Source organism: Marmota marmota, unplaced genomic scaffold (assembly GCF_001458135.2).
Source record: "Marmota marmota marmota unplaced genomic scaffold, marMar, whole genome shotgun sequence".
Classification (NCBI taxonomy): Eukaryota; Metazoa; Chordata; class Mammalia; order Rodentia; family Sciuridae; genus Marmota; species Marmota marmota.
In genome coordinates, this window is record NW_025999968.1 from 915,282 (window position 1) to 937,527 (window position 22,246).

Sequence of the window (22,246 nt, forward strand, 5' to 3'; positions counted from 1 at the left end):
TTTTTTTTTATTCACGTGATTTAAATGGTTTAATTTAAATTGGGTAAACAGCTGTTGAGGATTGTTTTAATATGTGAACAAATAAGGAGGTTAACAGATCTGTTTGTTTACTTTCACCTTTCCTTTTCATTATATTTAATAATTCTGTTTAGGATAATGTAAATTGCTCAGAAAATTGTTTTCTTAGTACCTGTTGGAATGTTACATATTTTTTTTTTAGCCATCATTGCCAGAAATCCTATCTTCATCCCAGTGCTGAAGACAAAGATAAAACCAAACTACAGCTTCTTTGATAGCTATCATAACAAACTGTATAAACTGATGCATCAATGAATAATAACTCAACAAGTGATGCTCAATCAAGGAGTTGATTTACTTTGGGAGGAAATGGACATATTGATGGATTCCTCTGCTTTGAACTGCTTGCAGAACTTGCCTGGACTATTTATCACTTGTAACTCACTTGTATGCATTGTGAACTATCTGTTGGTGAGGCAAATTGTGGTAGTGCTGGGGCATCTTTGCTGATGGTGTCATCGGTGGTATAATTTTTCCAAAAAGAGCCGTCATTTTGCTTGGTGCCGTGGCATTTTGCATCCTCCTCCCTTCTGCTTGTGATGGTCTAAAATTTGGGGGCCAACAGAGGTGAGGCAAAGAACCTCACACCCCCACTGGCACCAAGGCCAAATTTGGGGGCCAACAGGGGTGAGGCAAAGAACCTCACCCCCCCACTGGTGCAAAGGCCAAATTTGGGGCCAACAGAAGTGAGGCAAAGAACCTCACACCCCCACTGGTGCAAAGGCCTATCCAAAAGTATGGCTGTATGCTGGACCAGTAGCCAATGATGGGTAAGATCCAATTGCAATGGTACCAACCTAAGACAGGAGGCTGACGCCTTGAGGTCAGCTCATCCGATGACGGGTAAGGACCATATGTAGTATTGGACAACCTAAGACAGGCATGGTCCCTAAGCCACATGCTTGTTGTTAATTAAACAGAAGGGGGAGATGTTGAGAGCCACAGTTAAGTCGGAATGACGCCTGGCATTTTGCTAGAGGGAATGGTTGAAAGGTGACCCTACTCTGGGATTTGGGTGGCTCCGGGATTAGGTCGTATCCTGCTGGGATTAGGGCGGATCCTGCTGCCTCAGGCACCCGCTATTTTGGAGTTCCCGTTGAGTTCTCGCGGAGTTCTGAGAGAATTGGTGCACGTGGAGCTCAGTGGAGGAAGTGTGTTCCCGGAAAAGTGTGTGTAGAGTGCCAGTGAGAGTTCGGGAATAAAGAGTTGCTGTTTGAATCTACAAGGCTTTGTGGTGGCTCGGTTATTTTGTGCCCAGACAGACTGCGGCAATTCATCTTTTTGAAATGTATAATTCAGTAGTTTTCAGAACATTTAGAGTTGTGCATCCATTGTCACTACTTCATTCCAGAACATTTTCATCATCCTCCAAAGAAATGTCATGCCCATTAGCAGTCACCCTGATTTCTCATTGTAACCCCTGACAACCTTTAATCTATTTCAGTCTATATGGATGTTCCTATCCTGGACATTTAATATGAGTGAAATCATATAATATGTGGCTTTTTGTGACTGGCTTCTTTTAGAGAGCTTGTCCATGTTACAGTCATGTATCTATACTTCATTCTTTTTATGTGCTTTTTACTACAATCAATACTCAGTAGTGTTCCATTGTATGGATATATCACTCTACCATGATTATTATTATTTTTTTTTGCAGAACTGTGCATTGAACCCAGGGCCTTACATTTGATAGACTAACTTTTTACCATGCAGCAACATCTGTAGCCTCACAAAAACATTTAACACCAATAAAGCAAATGACTCAATCAATAAATGAACTAAGGAACTGAACAGACACTTCACAGAAGAAGAAATATAGTCGATCAACAAATATATGAAAAAATGTTCAACATCTCCAGCAATTAGAGAAATGCCAGTCAAAACCACTTAAGATTTCATCTCACTCCAGCCAGAATGGCAATCATCAAGAATATAGGCAACAATAAATGTTGGCGAGGATGTGGGGGAATGCTCATACATTGCTGGTGAGACTCAAATTGGTGCAATCATTATGGAAAGCAGTATGGAGATTCCTCAGAAAAAATGGAACCACTATTTGACCCACCAATTCCACTCCTTGGTTTATACCCAAAGGACTTAAGAGTAGCATACTACAGTGACACAGCCACATCATTGATTATAGCTGCTCAATTCACAATAGCTAAACTATGGAACCAACCTAGGTGCCCTTCAATACATGAATGGATAAAGAAACTGTGGTATATATATTCAATGGAATATTACTCAACTTTAAAGAAGAATGAAATTATGGCATTTGCTGGTAAATGGATGGAGTTGGAGAATATCATGCTAAGTGAAATAGGCCAATCCCCCCAAACCAAAGGCTTTCTCTGATATGTGGATGCTAATTCACAATAAGGAGGGGAGCACTAGGGAAGAATAGAGTTACTTTAGACTAGGTAGAAGGGAGTAAAGGGAGGGTAGGGAATATGGGGATAGGAAGGATAGTAGAATGAAACAGACATTGTTACCTTATGTACATAAATGACTGTATGACCAATATGATTCTACAACATGTACAATCAGAAAAATGAGAAATTATACCCCATTTATGTATGATATGTCAAAGTACATAAATGCATTCTACTTTCATGTGTAACTAATTAGAACAAATAAAAAATTTATAAAGTAAAAAAAACATTTTTGATTGTAGTAAAAAGCACATAAAATTTACTATCGTAACTTCTTTTAAAATATATTTAGTTGTAGATGGACACAATACATTCTGTTTATTTAGTTTTTTATGTGGTGCTGAGGATTGAACCCAGTGCCTCACGCATGCTAGGCAAGTGCTATACCCAGCCCTATTACCATAACTTTTGAAAGTTTTATTTGATGTTTTTAGATATACGTGACAATAGAGTGTATTTTGACATATTGTACATACATGGAGTACAACTTCCCATTCTTGTGGTTGTACATGTTGTGGAGTTACACTGGTCGTGTATTCATCCACGAACATAGAAAAGTTATGTCCTATTCATTCTGCTGTCTTTCCTGTTCCCACTAACCTCTCCATTCCCTTTGTTTCCCTTTGTCTAATCCAATGAACTTCTATTCTCAAATCCCACATTGTATGTTAGCATCCACATATCAAAGAGATCACTCATTATTTGTTTTGGGGGAGATTAGCTTATTTCACTTAGCATGATAGTCTCCAGTTCCTTCCATTTACTGGCAAATGCCATAATTTCATTCTTGTTTATGGCTGAGTAATATTCCATTGTGTATTTATACCACATTTTCTTTATCCATTTATCTATCGAAGGGCACCTAGATTGGTTCTATAGCTTAGTTATTGTGAATAAAATTGCTATAAACATGATGTGGCTGTGCCACTGTAGTATGCTGATTTTGAGTACTTGGGGTATATGCCAAGAAGTGGGATAGCTGGGTCAAATGGTGGTTCCATTTCCAGTTTTCTGAGGAATCTCCATACTGCTTTTCAATGGTGGCTTTGTCTAGTTTTGGGCCTCTTTTCCAAATAAATTTCATGACTGCTTTTTCTGCTTTTATAAAGAACATAATTGGAATTTTAGTAGGACTTGCATTAAATCTGCGTGGCAGTTTTGGTAGTATGGTCATTTTGACAGTATTATTTTGCCTATCCAAGAACATGGAAAATTTTTCCTTCTTCTAAGTTTTTTTGTTGCTTTCTTTAGTGTTCTGTATTTTTCATTGTAGAGGTCTTTCATCTCTTTTGTTAGATTGATTCCCAGATATTTTCTTTTCTTTGGGGCTATTGTGAATGGGATAGTTTTCCTAATTTCTCAGTTGACTTATCAGTGATGCATAGGAATGCAATTGATTTATTTTATATCCTTAACATCTTTTCTCCATGGTCAACTTTATTTTCAAGAGGGAGGAAGAGCAGGAAGAAAAGATTAACATTAAACAGATACATGAGGTGGGATGGAAAGGGAGAGAAAAGGGAAATTGCATGGTAATGGAGGGAGTCCCTCATTGTTATACAAAATTACATATAAGAGATTGTGAGGGGAATGGGAAAATAAACAAGGAGAGAAATGAATTACAGTGGATGGGGTAGAGAGAGAAGATGGGAGGGGAGGGAGGGGGGATAGTAGAGGATAGGAAAGGTAGCAGAATACAACAGTTACTAATAGGGCATTATGTAAAAATGTGGATGTGTAACCGATGTGATTCTGCAATCTGTATTTGGGGTAAAATTGGGAGTTCATAACCAACTTGAATCTAATGTATGAAATATGATATGTCAATAGCTTTATAATGTTTTGAACAACCAATAAAAAAATAAAGGTAAGCTATCATCAAATATTGTCTACCAAAAAAAAAAAAAGAATATATATTTTGCCTTTGTTGTCTAAAACCGTCTTCCAAGTGATCTAGTCTGTTGGTGATGCTTTCCATTGAATTTTTAGTTTGGCTTATTGATTCCATCATTGCAAGGATTTCTGCTTGATTTTTCTCAGAATCTCTCTTTATTGAAATGATCTTTCACTTCCTGCAGTTTCTGTCTGATTTCACTCCTTACATCATCATTTACCTTGCAGATCAATATATATACATTCTGAACTCCGCTGACATTTCTTCCACTGTGTTTTCAATGGATTCTGTTATTGAGTATCTTCATTTGTTTGGGGTGATTTATTCCCTTGCTTTTTCATGTTGTTTGTATGTCTATCCATCTAACAGTGTAGATCTGAGGCAGTTGAGTTTCTATCCTGTGGACTTATAGCATCCCTGAAGCTTTCCAGTACCTCACTGTTTAGGGGGTACTAATGGATCAATTTGTTGAGGACCAGGATGTTTAATTAGTAATTAATTAAACATTAATTATTATTAATTACAACCACCAATGCAAACAATTTGGCTTAATAACATTAAGCCAAATGGTTCCTACTATGATGTCTACAATGATAATTGTCACAATAAATAGAAATGATATTATCAGTTATTGCCTACAATTAAAACAGTAAGTTTTCGAAAGGGTTTACAATTTTGAATGGTGGACATAGTAAGAAAAGAAGTGATGTAGGAGGTGATGATTATGAAGGAGGAGAACAGAAGATAGAAGTCAACAATTAAAGGAAGCATGGAAGAGAGAAGAGTAGAAATTGCCTCTTAGCAGAAGAAAGAGAATAAAGGGAAACAGATAAGTGTGAGAAAATATATATGTAAAGTAAAAAATTTAAAAAAAATAAAAGAATACAATACAAAACTGAAATATACTAATTAAATATCCTGGTCCTCAACAAATTGATCCATGAAAACTGGCTTTAAAAATGCTAGAAATGAGAAAAATATATAAATATGTATAAATGTCCATGAACATTAAGGTCACAATTAACAGAGAAAAGAAGGGGAAAAATCATCTGAATAAAGAGATAAAGAATTTTTTTTCTGTTGGCATTCAAACGATTCTCAGCTTTCCTTCTCAGCAGAGTTAGGTGGGTCTTCTGGAGTGTGATGCTTGCTCCACTCTCAGGGTGGGGTTGCTGGGGTGAGCGGTAATCCCATAGGCGGAACTCCTGGAGGTGGGGTTTAGGCTTAGGCAGGCTCCAGGCTCTTCAGGGAATGCCAGTTGTTCTGGAGATTTTGGATCAGCTCATCTCAAGGACCCAGCAGTTGCTGGTCCACATTGGAAGACTGCACCCCAGGATCTCCCCTTGGTTCCATTTCTGTGGTGATGGAGCCAATTCTTAGCTCACTATATCACCTGGGGACTCCACATTTCCTGGTCTCACATTCAGTCTCCAAACGGAATCTCTCCTACCCCTGCTCTTTGGAATTCATGGTCAGGTGCTTCTCTCCCACCAGGTCCTGCAAGCTGCCGAATTGGAGGGGGACAGGGAGAGCCAGGTGCTTTCCATTGCCAATATGCCCCTGTGTAAACCTCTCTCCGTGTTTGATTTTATCCTGGTCACTTAGGCACACTCTATGTCATGCAGTGTGGGTTTGCCAGGCCTGTATTTCCCGCCGAACTTAGGTTTGCCGGGAATCAGCTTCTCCAGCTTCTGGGCCCCGGGCCGTGGCTACAGAATGATTCCTTCCTCTGTCCTCCACAGGCAGCCAGGAGAGATGCCGCTTCTTACCCACACAAGGACATCATGCAGCGTCGTCTCTCAGTTTAGTGGGCATTGTCTTTGATCTCTAAATGCTCCATACACAGATATGCCTAAGGCCTCCTATAAATGCTGGTTCCTGTAATTCCCTTATCTCTCTACTTTGCTCATGGAAGGACCACTCTGACTGGTGCCTCCAGCCGTGGCTGGTGATTTCTTCCTTATTTTATTATATCCAACCTCCTGAGTCACTGATCTCCTTTGAATGTCCAGTATTAAATTCCAGTAGAGTACTCCCCTGTTTTTCTGTTTTGTTTTGTTTTGTTCACCCACCTTGCTGAGAAGCTGCCTACCTGCTTTCTTGGTTTCATGCCTTGGAGCATCCAGGAAAGTGACCTTCTCTATTCTGCCATCTTGAAAGCCCATCATGACCTTTTAAAGTGTACAATTTAGTAGTGTTATGTTCATGTTGCTGTGCAACAGATCTCCACAATTTTTCCATCTTGCAAAACCCAAAAGTTCATATTCATGAATGAATTTCCCCCCTCCCTAAGTCCCTCAAACCAGCATTCTACTTTCTGTTTTTATGAATTAGATTACTTTAGATACCTAAAGTACATGGAATCATATTATATTTATCTTTTCGTCATTGGCTTATTTTCTTTAGCATAATATTCACCTATGTTATAGAATGTGACAGGTTTTCCCTCTATTTGAAGGATCATTTTAAGGATGACTAATGTTCCATTGTGCAGATATAATAGATTTCTAAATTCTTTTCTCAGTTAATGAATATTTGGGTTGTTTCCACTTTTTATGAATGCAGTGGTATGTACACTGGTATACAAATTTTCATGAGGAAATATGTTTTCAGTTTTCCACAATCTTAGTTATGGACTTTCTGGATCATATGATAACACAATGTTTAGTATTTTGAGGAACTTTAAAATTATTTTCCAAAGTAGCTGCATCACTGTACATTTTCCCACCAGCAGCATATGAAGATTTGAATTTTTCCACACTCTTTCCAATACTTACCATTGAATGTCTTTTTGATTCTAGTCGTCATAGTAAAATCTCATTGTGGTTTTGATTTATATTTCCCTTCAGACCACCTGGTATATTTTGGATCTGAAATGTCCCCCCAAAGCTTATGTGTTGAGAGTATGGTCCCTAATGCAACAGGTTCAGAGGTAGAGCTTTTTAGGCAATGATTGGATTATGAAGGCTCTGACCTCATCAGTGGATTAACCCATTTGATTAATCCAGTGATAGTTAAATGGACTACTGGGAGGTGGGACCTATTTAGAAGAAGTGGGTCACTGGGAGGATGTACTGGAAGGGTACATCTTGTCCTTGGCTTTTTCCTCTCTGCTTCCTAGCTACCATGAACTGAAAAGCTTTCCTCTGCCATGCTCTTCTGCCATGATGTTTGTGCCTTGACCATGTACTGAATCCTCTGAAACCAGAAGCTCAAATAAACCTTCCTCCTCTAAGTTGTCTTGTTAAGTATTTTGGTCACATGGACAAGAAGCTGTTACATACACGAGTGATATCATATTTATTCTTTAAATGGAAGAGGTGAGGGACTAGGCTTTGGGAAAATAGTAACTTCACATTCTATTCTGCAAGGAAATGAGGGTGACTGGGGAATGGAGCAAAGGAGGTTTTCAGGATTGCTCAGGTACAGCAAATATTACTCCTGTTGGTAATAACACCAATAAATAGGACTTACAATACAATCACTGTTCTAAGTGCTTTTACATATGTTATCTTACTTGACAACACTTGAGACACTAACATCTCATATCTTTGTGAATGATTCTGTCACAGCATCCTTGAAAGATTCCTTCAGGAGAGGTCATGTCTTTCAATCTCTGGCTACTCTGACATTGGAATTTTATTCCCCATTCTTTTTCTTGTGGTTGTCTATGTCCTCTGTCCTTCTTACTCTAAAAAGCCAGTTCTGAGAATCCTCTCTCTTCTGTTTGATAGCTAGTGCCACTCAGATTCTCACCTATTAGTATTTATTCCTGGCCTAGGACTACTTCCCGCTGCTTAGGAACTGAGAACTGAACACTGTATACTTTTAGCTGATCTTCTCTATACTAGGCAATGCTTTGAGTAAAGAGCCTTAGTCATTGTGTGTGAAGGTTTGACTCCATTTTCTTCTTCTCTTCTCAGCTTGGAATCAGTGGATCATAGTAAGCACATTCCCTCTGGTCCACCAAAAGGTAAAAAAAAAAAAAAAGATAGTTCTGAAAGGCATAAAAGAGGGTCAATGGGAAGGTGTGAAGTGGCTGGTATGGTTGGACCTTTGATGTTTTGCTTTAAGAAACTTGTTAGAATATCTGATAGTAGGGTTGAACACAGTAAACTAAGTTAAATGCCTAATTTCAGATGTTAATAACACCCACATTTCAGATTACTAATAAATATAGTGGCCCCTCAATCTTTGAGCTATTTTGTTTAGGCAACTGATTATTTATGACCTTAGTTATGTCACTCAAACTTTTCCCATAGATTTGCTGCAAATTTATTAGCTTTCACCCAGTTTTGCAGGCCCACAATCCATAGACAAGTAAGTACCTTATCTGTCTGTGTGGAGAAGCATTTATTGAGTATAAGCACATGCACATTTTGTGGACAACTGAAAGTAAAAGGTAAATGAACATTAAAGTTATAAGAAGTTTTTTATTTGGTATAATTAATGAGAAATGAAGGTCAGATATTTAAAATCAATAGTGTTTGTGTATGACTGTTCAAACAGAAGCTTAATTCACTGTAATGCAACCATGTAATCATACTAAGTCACCAAGTAAGCAATATAAAGAATCAAGTCTGGTTCAATGTTCAAATAGAAATTAAAAGAAAGGTTCAGCTCACAAAAGTAGTCTCAGATGATCATCTCAGCTATGATTTTTGGGCAGATAACTCTCATACCAGGCAGACCAAGTTAAAGCTTTTTGCTGTTAAATACCAGTTGGACTGGTTACACATTCCACATGATATAGATACTCTTCAGGGGATAAAGGTAATGAGGAAGTGACAGTCTGCCTCACCCACAGGTGTGTACAGAGTAGTATAACATGTTTGAATTCTGCTGTGGGTTAAAAATCAGAAGTGAGATACCCCTAGGAGAAGATTAAATCCCATGCATTTAATGGTAGAATATAATAGACTGATAAAAAAGGAAAAGAGTGAAAATATGTTGTAGTCCTTACGAAATATGAGCTATTTCAATAAAAATCTTCTATTAAAAGAACAAAAAGTACCATTATCACTTATTTTCTACACATTTTCTGATTGAAAAATTGTAAACAGCTTGGAGACATGATATGCCTTATAAAAAGTACATATGAATTGTAATAGTATTTTATTTGTGAACTTGCTATTGTTCAGGTAAGTAGCTTTGGGAGGATAAATATGGATAATTATAATGTGTAATGTTTGGATGATTACCCAGAGTTATCTATAACTGTTATACTAATTTTACAAAGTTAACCTACATATTTTTACTTAAAAATTAAGAACATGTTTAAGCAAAGTCACCATCGATGGCTATTGAAAAACCATTTTTCAGAGTGGCTAAACAGAGCATAGTATTAACACTGATGACCTTAAACAGTACTGAAGAGAGATTCATTCTTTGTAGGGTTCACCTTTTGTCTCTCTTTCTCAGCATTTCCTGTACCTAAGGAGAATGAAAAAGAATTTTTTTCCACTTACAATTAGTTAGTTAACTTGGAATAACCATATCTTGGGGTTTATATATGTTGAGATTTAAAATATAGAAGAAGTCTTTGTGCACACATAATTTAGAAGTGAATAAATCAAGAATATACATTTTAATCTCTATGCAATATCTCTATTGCAAAATATTAAGAGGCTTATTAGGACAGTGACCATATTTTGAATGATTCTATAAATACATGTCACATACATTTGTTAAAACATATAGAATGTACAATACAAAGAGAGGACACCAATGTAAATTATAGAGGTTAGTTAAAAAACAGGCACTCATAGAACACATTCAAAGTAGTGCAGCAAAAGCTTGAAAACTGATCTATGACCTTTTAACCATAGAAAGCAAGACACAGCTTACAGTTTGAATCTAAACCATGTGAACAACCAGCTAAAACAAAACTATCAACAGTCATCAGTGGAATATAACAGAACTCAATCTATGCACTATAATGTTCACAATTTCCAAGATTGTCTAAATTTATCTTATAGAAAACCTAGAAAATGCAAACCAAATGGAAAAGACAATCAGCAGATGCCAATTCCAGGATGATCCCATTATTGAGATTACCAGACACAACTATGGTACCTTTAAAGCAGTCATGATAACTTTGGTGAAAAAAGGAGCGTACACTGAAAATGAATTAAATGCAGAAAATATCAGATGAGAAATAGAAAATGTAGGGAAAAACAAATAGAAAATTTGTCACTGCAAATAATTTTAAAAAAATCATTGGATGAGCTTAATTGCAGCATATAGATGACAGAAGAGTCAGTGAATTTACAAATAAAGCCAAGCAATTTGATCTGAAGAAGAGAGAGAAAAACAACTGGATAAAAACATGAGCTTCAGAAATTGGTGGGACAATATTGAAAAGTTTATCAGAAGGGTAATGTGAGTTGTCAAAAGGGAAGTGAGAAAGTGAGAAAGAGGGGCAAGGAAATATAATGAAGAAGTTATGGTAGAAAACTTACAAAATTTGGTGAAAGACATAATTGTGTAAATTTAAGAAGCTCAATTATCCCCCAAAATGTAGATTCCAATAAATAACATAATCAAACCTCTGGAAACAAAAGATTAAAAAGATCATAAAAAGAACAAGACATTTCATACAGGGGAACAACAAATCTGGATGACTATGAACTTCTCAGAAATGACAAAGGCCAGAAGAGAGCGAAAGCACATTTTTAAGGAGTTGCGGGTGGGGGATAAATTCTATATCTAGTAAAACTGTCCTACAAGAATGAAAGTGAAATAAACTTTTGGATGAAGGAAAATCATGAGTGCTTATTGCCAGAAGTCTGTAATAGCAGATATACTAAAAGAAAATTTTTTCAGGCTGGAGGAAAATACTTTCAGAGAGAAAGTTGGAAATTCACAAACAAATGAAGAGGATTAGAAACACAAATTATCTGGGTAAATGTAAAAAATCTATAGTTTTCCTCTTAAGTTCTTTAAAATGCATATGATCATTTAAAGAAAAAAATGCTATCAATGTCTTGTGGGTATTTTCATGTACATAGAAAGTGGCACATAAGACAAACTTAAAGGATGGTGGGAACAAAAGGATCTCTATGGTTATAAGGTTTTCCAGTTTGTTGTGAAATGGGAAAATATTACCTCTAAGTGTATTATGAAATGTTAGGAATATACAATGTGATCCCTAGAGCAATCACTAAAAACATGAGAAAAGGTTTGGCTAAAAATCTAATAGATTAAGTGTAAGAGTAAAATTACATAATCCAATAGGAGACAATAAAAAGGGAATAAAGAAATAAAAGCAGAGGGGACAAATAAATAGTAAAATGAGATCTCTAAATTAAACCATTTTGATAATTAGGCTACCAGGTCAAAACAAGGGATGGGTTTTTTTTTTGTTTTTTTTTCTGAAAAAAGCTGGATAAAACATATTTCAGGCTTTGAAGGTCACATACTATTTCTATCAACTACTGCTGATTCCTCTCTTTTGGAAGGTGGTGGAAGCTCTAAGAGGTAAAGATTAGAGAGAAGTCATTAGAGATGTGCCCTTGAAGGGGACATTGGGACCCAGCCTTTTCCTCTTTTTCTCTGTCACTGCCCAGCCTTGAAGACACAGATTTTGCTTTGCCACATGCTTCCACCATGAGGGGTTTCCACAAACCCAAAACAATGGGATCAATTGATCATGGACTGAAATCTTTGAAACTATGAGCCCAAATAAGTCTTTTCCCTTTGTAAATCAATTATTTTTCAGCTATTTGCATAGTAACAGAAAATGGCTAATACACCTGGCAAAGTATTTAGTTATTTATTTATTTTTGGTACCAGAAATTGAACTCAAAGAGTGCTTAACCACTGAGCCACATCCCTATACCTTTTTATTTTTGAGAAAAGGTCTTACTAAATTGTTTAGGACCTTGCTAAATTGTTGAGGTTGGCCTCAAACTTGTAATCCTCCTGCATCAGCCTCCTGAGTTGCTGGGATTACAGGCATGTGCTTCTATGCCTGGCCAAACTTTCTTTTAAAAATGAAGGAAATGCGTTGGGGATGTAGCTTTGTGATAGAGCCTTGTGATAGAGCTTTGTGATAGAGTTGCCTTGCAAGTGCAGTGCAATTTCATGGTTTTGATCCTCAGCACAGGAAAAGAAGAAGGAAGGAAGTAAGGAAGAAAGATTCTAAACAACATTTTATTTACATAAAATATTCAATGGAGTTCTTTGAGTTGGAATGAAAAGATGATAAGTGAACAATATGAAAATATGTGAACGCATAGAACTCACTGATAAAGGTAAATATATATCCAAATTCAGAAATAGAGTAAAAACATAGCTGTCAACAATTATACAATATAAATAGATGCAAAGTATACTATTGTTTGTACAAAATGTATGCAAGGAGAGAAGTTTAATTGTAGAATCTCTGTATGCCATTAAAACTAAGATACTCTCAGCTTAAATTAAGGTGTTATAAAATATATCACATAAGTCTCATGGAGACCACAAAGAAAAAAACCTCTCGTAGATGCATAAAAGATAAAAAGAAAGAAATCAGAACATACTACTACAAAAATACAACATCACAAAGAAAAAGCAAGATTAGAAGTAAGGAACAAAAGAACTATGAAAAAGTCAATAAAATTAACAAAATGTCAGTACTAAGTTGTTACCTATTAATAATTGTCTTACTGTAAATGGATTAAATTCTCCAATCAAAAGACACATGTTAGGTGAATGGATTAAAAAACAAGGCCTAACAATATGTTGCCTACAAGAGACTCACTTTAATCTTAAGGACACTCATACTGAGAGTGAAGGGATGGAGCAAGAAATTCAAGGCAAAGTAACAAAAAGAGAGCAGGTTAGACTTTTATCATACAAAATAATCTTTAAATAAAGAATGATAAGAGAGCTGAGTGTGGTGGTGCATGACTATAATCCCAGCAGCTGAAGCAGGAGGCTCATGAGTTCAAAGGCAGCCTAAGAAACTTAGCAAGGCCCTAAGCAATTCAGCAAGACCTTGTTTCTAAATAAAATATAAAAAGGAGCTGGGATGTGGCTCAATGGTTAAGAGTCCCTGGGTTCATTCCCTGGTACCAAAAAAAAAAAAAAAAAAAAAAGAATGGTAAAAGAAACAAATAAGGTCATTATATAATAGTGAAAAGATCAATTCATCAGGGAGATATAACAATTTTAAGTATATATGCACCCAACACTGGAGTACCTAAATATATGAAGCAAATACGAATAGATGTGTAAGATGAAAGAAACTACAAAAAATAAGTAGGGGACTTTAATATTCCATTTTAAACAATGGATAGATAAACCAGACAGAAAGTCAATAAGAAACCAGTGGATTTGAACAAAACATTAGACTGTGTCTAACATACATACACAAGCCATCCCATTCAACAGCATCAAAATATACATTCTTCTCAAGTCCATATGGAACACTTTCCAAGATATATCATATGTTAGGTCACAAAACAAGTTTTAACTAATTCTATAAGGATAAAATCATATCACTTCATATTGATAGAGAGAAATCCAAGAAGATATAATAATTGTAAACATTTATGCCCCAAATATGGGTGAGCTTAATTATATTAAACAGACACTGCTTAACCTAAAGACTCAAACAGACTCCTATACAATAATACTGTATGATTTCAACACACCTCTCTCACCAACAGATAGGTCATCCAGACATAAATTCAATAAATACTCATCAGTCCTAAAAAATATTATAAATCAAATGAACCTAACAGACATTTTAAAAATATTTCACCTAACAACAGCATAATTCACTTTCTTCTCAGCTGCTCATGAAACTGTCTCCAAAATAGATCATTTTTTAGGCTACAAAGAATCTCTTACCAAATACAAAAAAAAAAAAAAAACAGATATAGTTCCTTACATCTTATCTGATCATACAGAAGGAAGTTAGAAATAAACATGAAAAAAAGAAAAGAAAATCACCAGAGTACAGAAACTATAAAAAACATACTATATAAAAACAACACACTTTTGGATGATGAATAGATTATAGAATTAGGGGTGAAACTAAAAATTACAAATGACAATAGTGATACAACATACTATAACCTGTGGGACACTCTGTAAGCAGTTTTAAGAGTGTAGTGTATATCTGTGGGTAGCTATGCAAGAAAATCAGAAAGATTTCCAAGTAAACAACCTAATGATGTATGTTATGACCCTACAAAAATAAGAACCAATATAAAAACTAGTATGATAAAGGAAATACTTAAAATCATAGCCAAAATCAATAAAATAGAGAATAAAAACACAATACGAAGGATCAATGAAATAAAGAGTTGGTTCTTTGAAAAGACAAACCAGATAGATAATGCCTTAACTAAGCTAACAAAATGAAAAAGAGAGAAAGCCAAAATTGATAAAATTAGAGATGAAAAAGGAGAAATAACTATAGACATCAAAGAAATGGAGAGGATCACAAGAAACTATTTTGAGAACTTGTACTGCAATAAATAGAAAAACCTAAAAGAAATGGATATATTCTAGACACATATAACCTGTCAAAATTGAATCAAGAAGATATAGAAAAACTAAACAAACCAATAATAAGCAACGAGATAGAAGCAGTAATAAAAAGCCTTCTAATAAAGGAAAGCCCAGGACAAGGTGAATTCTCAGCTGAAGTCTACCAGACTTTTAATGAAGAACAAATGCCAATACTCCTCAAATTATTCTATGAAATATAAAGGGATGGTACACTTCCAAATTCATTCTATGAAGCCAATATCATCCTCATATTAAAAATAAGATAGGGGCACATCAAAGAAAGGAAACTACAGACTAATATCCCTGATGAACATAGATGCTAAAAGCCTTAATATATTAAGGCTTCAATGTAATCTCCATCAAAATACCAATCATATTAAAAAAACATATTAAGAAGATTTTGCATCATGACCAAGTTGGCTGCATTCCAGAGACACAAGGATGATTTAACAATGCAAACCAATAGATGTAATTCACCATATAAATACAATTAAGAACAAAAATCATATAGTCATCTCAAAAGATGCAATGAAAGCTTTCAAGAAAATTTTAGAATCTGTTCATAATAAAAACACTGAAGAAACTAGAGAAAGAAGAAACATACCTCAATATCATTAAGGCTATATTGGATAAATCCAAAGCCAACATCGTAGTGACTGGGGAAAAACTGAAATCATTTCCTTTCAAATATGGAACAAAACAAGGATGTCCATGCTTACTACTCCTACTGAGTATAGTACTAGAAATTCTAGCCAGAGCAATTAGACAAGAAAAGGAAATAAAAGGGATAAAAACAGGGAAGGAAGAAGTCAAATTATCACTCTTTCATATGATATATATGACCCTACACTTAGAAGATCAAAAAGTTCCACCAGTAGACTACTAGAGTTTATAAAGAAATTAAGCAAAGTAGCAGGTTACAAAATCAACATACAAAAATCAATAGCTTTCCTATACCAATAATAAAAATGCTGAGAAAGAGATCAGGAAAACAATACCATTCACAAACAAAACCAAACCAATCAACCACCCACCCAAACAAACAAACAAAAACCCAAACTAGGAATATAATCAAGAAGGTGAATGACCTCCTACAATGAAAACTATAGAACACTGAAAAAAGAAATTGAAGATATCAAAAGATGAAAAGATTTCATGGGTAGGCAGAATTAATACTGATAAAATGTCCATATTATTCAAAGCAATATAGAGTGCTTCAGTGTAATCTCCATCAAAATACCTATGACATTTTCCATAGAAAAACAATCTAGAAATTCAGTTGGAAGAAGAAAAGACACAGAGTAGTTAAAGCAATCTTGAGCCAAACAAAACAAAACAAAACAAAACAAAAAAACAAGGCTGGAGGTATCACAATACTACAGAGCTATAGTGACTAAAACTGCATGGTACTAGAATAAAAAACAGACACAAAAACCAATGGATCAGAATAGAAGACACAGAGACAAACTCACAAAGAAACAGACATTTGATCCTTGACAAAAGTGACAAAGTAGATGTTGGAGAAAAGGCAGTCCTTTTAACAAATGGTCCTAGAAAAACTGGTTGTGCACATGTAGAAAAATGGGACTAGATCCTTATCTCTCACACTGCACAAAAGTCAAATTGAAATTAATCAAAGACCTAGGATTTATATCAGAAACTATGCAACTCCTAAGTGAAAATGTAGAGTCAACACTCCAACATATACGTACTGATTTTAGTTCTGGCTGTATTAATTTACAATCCCACCAACAATGTCAAAGTGTTCCTTTTTGCCCTTATCCTCTCCAGCATTTATTATTGTTGGTATTCTTGACAGCTGCTATTCTAACTGGAGTAAGATGAAATCTCAGGCTATACCACTCCTTGGATTTTACCCTAACGACTTCCTCAACAGAATCCCTACATTTCTAGAAATAATGACAGGAGTTAATAAATGTGTTGGCATCAAATTAAAAAGCTTCTGCACAGCAAAGGAAACAATGAAGAATGTGAAGAAAAACACAGAATGGAAGAAAATCTTCACCAGATACTCTACTGACAGAGGATGATATTCAGAATATATATATTTATTTATTCAGACTATTCAAAATAACTTACCACCCAAACCCCCAAGTAACCCAATTAATAAAATGGGCAAATGAACTAAACAGACACTTCTCAAAAGAAGAAATATGAATGGCCAACAAATATATGAAGAAATGTCCAACATCTTTAGCAATTAAGGAAATACAAATCAAAACTACACTGAGATTTCATCTTACTCCAGTTAGAATAGCAGCTGTCAAGAAAACCAACAATAATAAATGCTGGAGAGGATAAGGGCAAAAAGGAACACTTTGACATTGTTGGTGGGATTGTAAATTAATACAGCCAGAACTGAAATCAGTATGGAGATTTCTCAAAACACAAGGAATGGAGCCACCATTTAATCCAGCTATACCACTCCTTGGATTTTACCCTAAAGAATTAAAGTCATCATACTATAGTGATAAAGGCATATCTATAGTTTATAGCAGCACAATTCACAATAGCCAAATTATGGAACAAGCCTAGGTGTCTGTCGGTGGATGAATGGATAAAGAAAAATGTGGTATATATATATATTTATGTACACACATATATATACATATATGTATATAAGTACATATATATATACACACACACACACACACACACACACACACAACAGAGTTTTATTTATCCATAAAGAAGAATGAAATTATGTCATTTGCAGGAAAATGGATAGAATTTGAGAATACTATGTTAAACAAAATAAACCAAAGTCAGAAAGTCAAGGGTTGTATGTTTTCTCTCATATGTGGAAGCTAGAGAGTATAAAGGAAAAGAAGGGAGGGGGGAATCTCATGGAAAATGAAGGAGAACTAGTAGAGGAAAGAACCAGGGGTAGGGAAGAGAAGAGGGAAAGGGGAAATACTGAGGAACAATATTGATCAAATTATATTGTTATATCATGTAAATGCATGAGTGTGTAACAACACACCATTAAGTATAATTATAGTGCATCAATAAAAATTATGGAAAGAAAAAAAAGGAAAAGAAAATACATCTCAGGGACACTTTGATTTGCAGCTTATGAGACTCTGAGCCAGGAAACTGGCTCTGCTATGCTTGGACTTCTGATCTCTAGAATCTGTGCAATAATAAATGTGAAATGTTTTTTAAAAAGCATTAAATACCTATAAATAAGACTATTAAAAGTCATGAAAAACATTTATGTCAGTAATTCATATACTGAGAAAATTTAAAGAAGACCCAAATAAATGAAAGGATCAAGGATTATAAATACTCATTTTAAAGAACCTCTCCCCAAATAATCTGATTGAATGCAATCCCAATATAAAATCTCACTAGTGTGTGCTTGTGTTTATGTTTGTGTAACTTGGCAAATAATTCTAAAAACTGATAAGGAAATGCATAGGTCCAAGAATATCCAAGATATTTTTGAAGAAGAATAGGGTGATATTAAGACTGTTCCAGTGCACACTAATTAAGATAGTCTTGTTGTGAAACAGGAATATCAACAAATATTCTATATATGAGACAAATAAAGAACAGTGGGGAAGGTATGATTTTTTTTGGCGGGGGGGGGGGGGGGTTTACCAGGGATTGAACTCAGGAACACTCCGGCCACTGAGCCACATGCTCAGCTTTATTTTGTATTTTATTTAGAGACAGGGTCTCACTGAATTGCTTAGTGCTTCGCTTTTGCTGAGGCTGGCTTTGAACTGTAATCCTTTTGCCTCAGCCTCTGGAGCTACTGGGATTACAGGTGTGTGCCACCGTGCCCAGCTGGAAGGTATAGTTTTTATTCTAAAAGGCACTTGGGTCAACTAGACATCTGTTGGAAGAAAATGAAACTTGGCCCCCACCTCTGCCCTACCAAAAAATCAATTCCAAATAGATTGTGAATATAAATGAGAAAGGCAACAAACAAGCAAACGAAAACAACCGTCTCCATTAAAAAAACACACAAATAAAATAAAGAATTAATAAATGGGATAAACTTAAACTAAAAAGCTTCTTCTCTGCGAAAGAAACTATGAGGTGAACAGAGAGCCTATATTTTGAGAGCAAATTTTTGTTTAACACACATCAGATAGAGCACTAATCTCCAGGATATATAAAGAACTCAAAAAACACCAGAAAACAAACAACACAATCAATAAATGGACTAAGGAGCTGAAAAGACACTTCTCAGAAGAAGATATACAGTCAATCAACAAATACATGAAAAAATGTTCAACATCTCTAGCAATTAAAGAAATGCAAATCAAAACTACTCTAAGATTTCATCTCATGCCAGTCAAAATGGCAGCTATCAAGAATACAGACAACAATAAATGTTGGGGAAAAGGCAAACTCATACATTGCTGGTGGGACTGCAAATTGGTGCAACCAATCTGGAAAGCATATGGAGATTCCTTAGAAAACTTGGAATGGAACCACCATTTGACCCAGCTATCTCACTCCTTGGTCTATACCCAAAGGACTTAAAATCAGCATACTATAGTGACACAGCTACATCAATGTTCATAGCAGCTCAATTCACAATAGCTAAACTGTAGAAGCAACCTAGATGCCCTTCAGTAGATGAATGGATAAAGAAACTGTGGTCTATATATACACAATGGAATATTACTCAGCAATACAAGAGAACAAAATTATGGCATTTGCAAGTAAATGGATGCAGTTGGAGAATATCATGTTAAGTAAAGTAAGCCAATCCCCCAAAACCAAAGGCCGAAATGTTCTCTCTGATAAGTGGATGCTGATCCATAATAGGGAGGGGGGAGGCATGGGAAAAATGGAGGAACTTTGATTGGGCAAAGGGGAGGGAAGGTAGGGAGTTTCCATGGGGGCAGGAAAGATGGAGGAATGAGATGGACATCATTACCCTAGGTACATGTATGACTGCACATATGATGTGATGCTACATCGTGTACAACCATAGAAATGTAAAGTTATGATGCAGTTGTGTACATTCTGCTGTCATATATGCCTAATTAAAATAAATAAAATTTTAAAAGTTTACTTATATTCAAACACACACGCACACATTCTCTCCCTCCCTCCCTCTCTCTCTTTCACACACACACACACACACACACACACACACACAAATAACTTCTACAACCATATAGTCAGGAGTGGGGAGTGAATTCTCACAAGTCACCAGAAGTACTAATTGTAAAGACAAAGAATATTAAATTTGACTATATTAAAATTAAAGAGAATCTGTTCGTTAAAAGAGATATTTAAGAGCTAGAAAAGAAGACTGTGGGAAGATACATGCAACAAACAATCACAAGGAGCTCATAACCAGTAGATGTAGAAAACGGTCTCAAATAGTAAAAAAATAAGTATTTCCAAATGTCTAATAAACAAATTAAAAGGTATGCAATTAATTGCCTTAGTAATCAGGAAAAGGCAAAATGAAACTTACCAAAACAGCTAATGCTAAAAACACTGACAATAGTAGGCATTGGTAAGGATAGAAAAACAACTGAAACTCTTATACACTGTTGGTGGAAGTGCAATCAGTCAGTTTAGAGAATTGTTTGAAACAATCTATTTAAGCTAAGCAAACACATATCTCACAATCTAGCAATTGCTCTTCAAGGTGAATGAATACTCAAGAGAATGTGTCACTGAGACATACAAGAATGTTCATAGCAAAAAAGTTTTTTTTTGTAATAGCTGCAAGTTGTAAACAATCTGCATGTCCATTAAAATATAATGGATAAATCATAATATTCCACACAATGAATACCATACAACAATGAAAATGAATGAAGGATAGCTACACACAAATGATGGATCAATCTCACAGACATGATTTTGAGCAAAAGGAACAAGATACAAATGAATATATGCTATATATGGTTCCCTTTATGTACAGTGAAAAACTGACAAATCTACACAGAAGTGTTTCATGATTCATGGTTAGCAGTAAAAATATAAAGAAAAGTGAGGAAGCTATTATTATAAATATCACATGAACAATTACTTTGTGGGGAGTAAGAATTGTGAGGGAAGGAAAAGGGGCTTCCGGGAGGGTGGCAATGTTCTATCTTTTAAATACTTGAATGTAAACAGAAGTATGTTTACTGCATGAAAATTCAGAGTTGTATATTTTTTGTTTTGTAAAAAAAAAATATGTACTTTCACAATAATGCAAATGAAAAGGTTGTTCTTTTTCTCCTATTCCATACCTGAAACAGCATAAAACTCAGGGGGTCCTCTGGCTTTTCATAGACTAAGTTTTCAGTGATCTGCTGAGAGAGCATAAGACATCACATTTTGGTTCTAAGAGGAAGTCACACAGCTAGGTTATAACTGATCAATTATACCAATGAACCTAACATATACCATAGCATTTTGAAAAAAATTAAAGTACTTCTACAAAGTGACAACTTACTTTCTTACTACTGAAAAACTTAGGCAGATTAAAATAAAATTTGGAGGAATAAAAATTTAATAATAAATAGAAATGAATATTTCTAGTAGTTTCTAAGGTGATAGAGGTAGTGAGAAATTTTGGAGAAGTTTTTGGTTAGATAATTGTGATCTTGCTAGATTGATAAATTAATAAATTTTTATTTGCTTTGAAGAATAGTCAAAGAAAAGACTTTTAACTAAAAATTGAAAACACAATGTAACCTTGTATAGCCTTTCTTCTGAGACATTTGATTCTAAAGGGTGAAAATTATGTTAATTATGTTGCAATATTAAAGGAGATTTGAATACATACTTAGCAACTACTTTTTTTTAAAATTTATTTTTGATTTTAGGTGGACACAATACCTTTATTTTATTTATTTATTTTTATGTAGTGCTGAGGATCAAACCCAGTGCCTCACATGTGTCAGGTGAGTGCTCTACTGCTGAACCATAGCCCCAGCCCCACAACTAATTTTAAACTCACAATTAAAGAGAAGGATTGAGAGATTTACCTGGAATATTTGCAGAATCTGGTGCTTCTCCATGTACTGAAGTGAAACTTGATAAGGATCTTCATAAACTACAGGAGGCAATCTCTTTTTATATATACCTTGTTTGGACATATGAGAACTCTTTTCTTGTTCAGATTCTGAATAATCATCCTGAAATTGAAATATCCCCCCAAGGAATTTTTAATAAATTTAAAAGCTCCAGCAATTTTTGCTGTTGTCACAACCAGTGAAATCTAATACTGACAGTATCTTAACAGCAGCAGTCAGAGAAATGTGTCTTAGCTCATCTTCCGAGCAATATAGTATACCTAAAGTCCTGGTGGATACCTTAGATATTTCCAATCTACTTCAAATAC

At 35.2% G+C, this 22,246-nt stretch overlaps 1 protein-coding gene across 1 annotated transcript in view; it reads right to left on the reverse strand.

Annotated features, from left to right (window-relative positions):
* The window catches only part of Tex55 (testis expressed 55), a 34,970-nt gene that overhangs the window by 11,310 nt on the left and 1,414 nt on the right, over positions 1-22,246 (reverse strand). Inside the window, exons 2-3 of the mRNA XM_048803843.1 lie at positions 21,891-22,040; positions 21,150-21,212 (exon numbers count right to left, since the gene is read on the reverse strand). Coding sequence (XP_048659800.1) covers positions 21,150-21,212; positions 21,891-22,040 — 213 coding nt within the window. The remainder of the gene's footprint in view (positions 1-21,149; positions 21,213-21,890; positions 22,041-22,246) is intronic.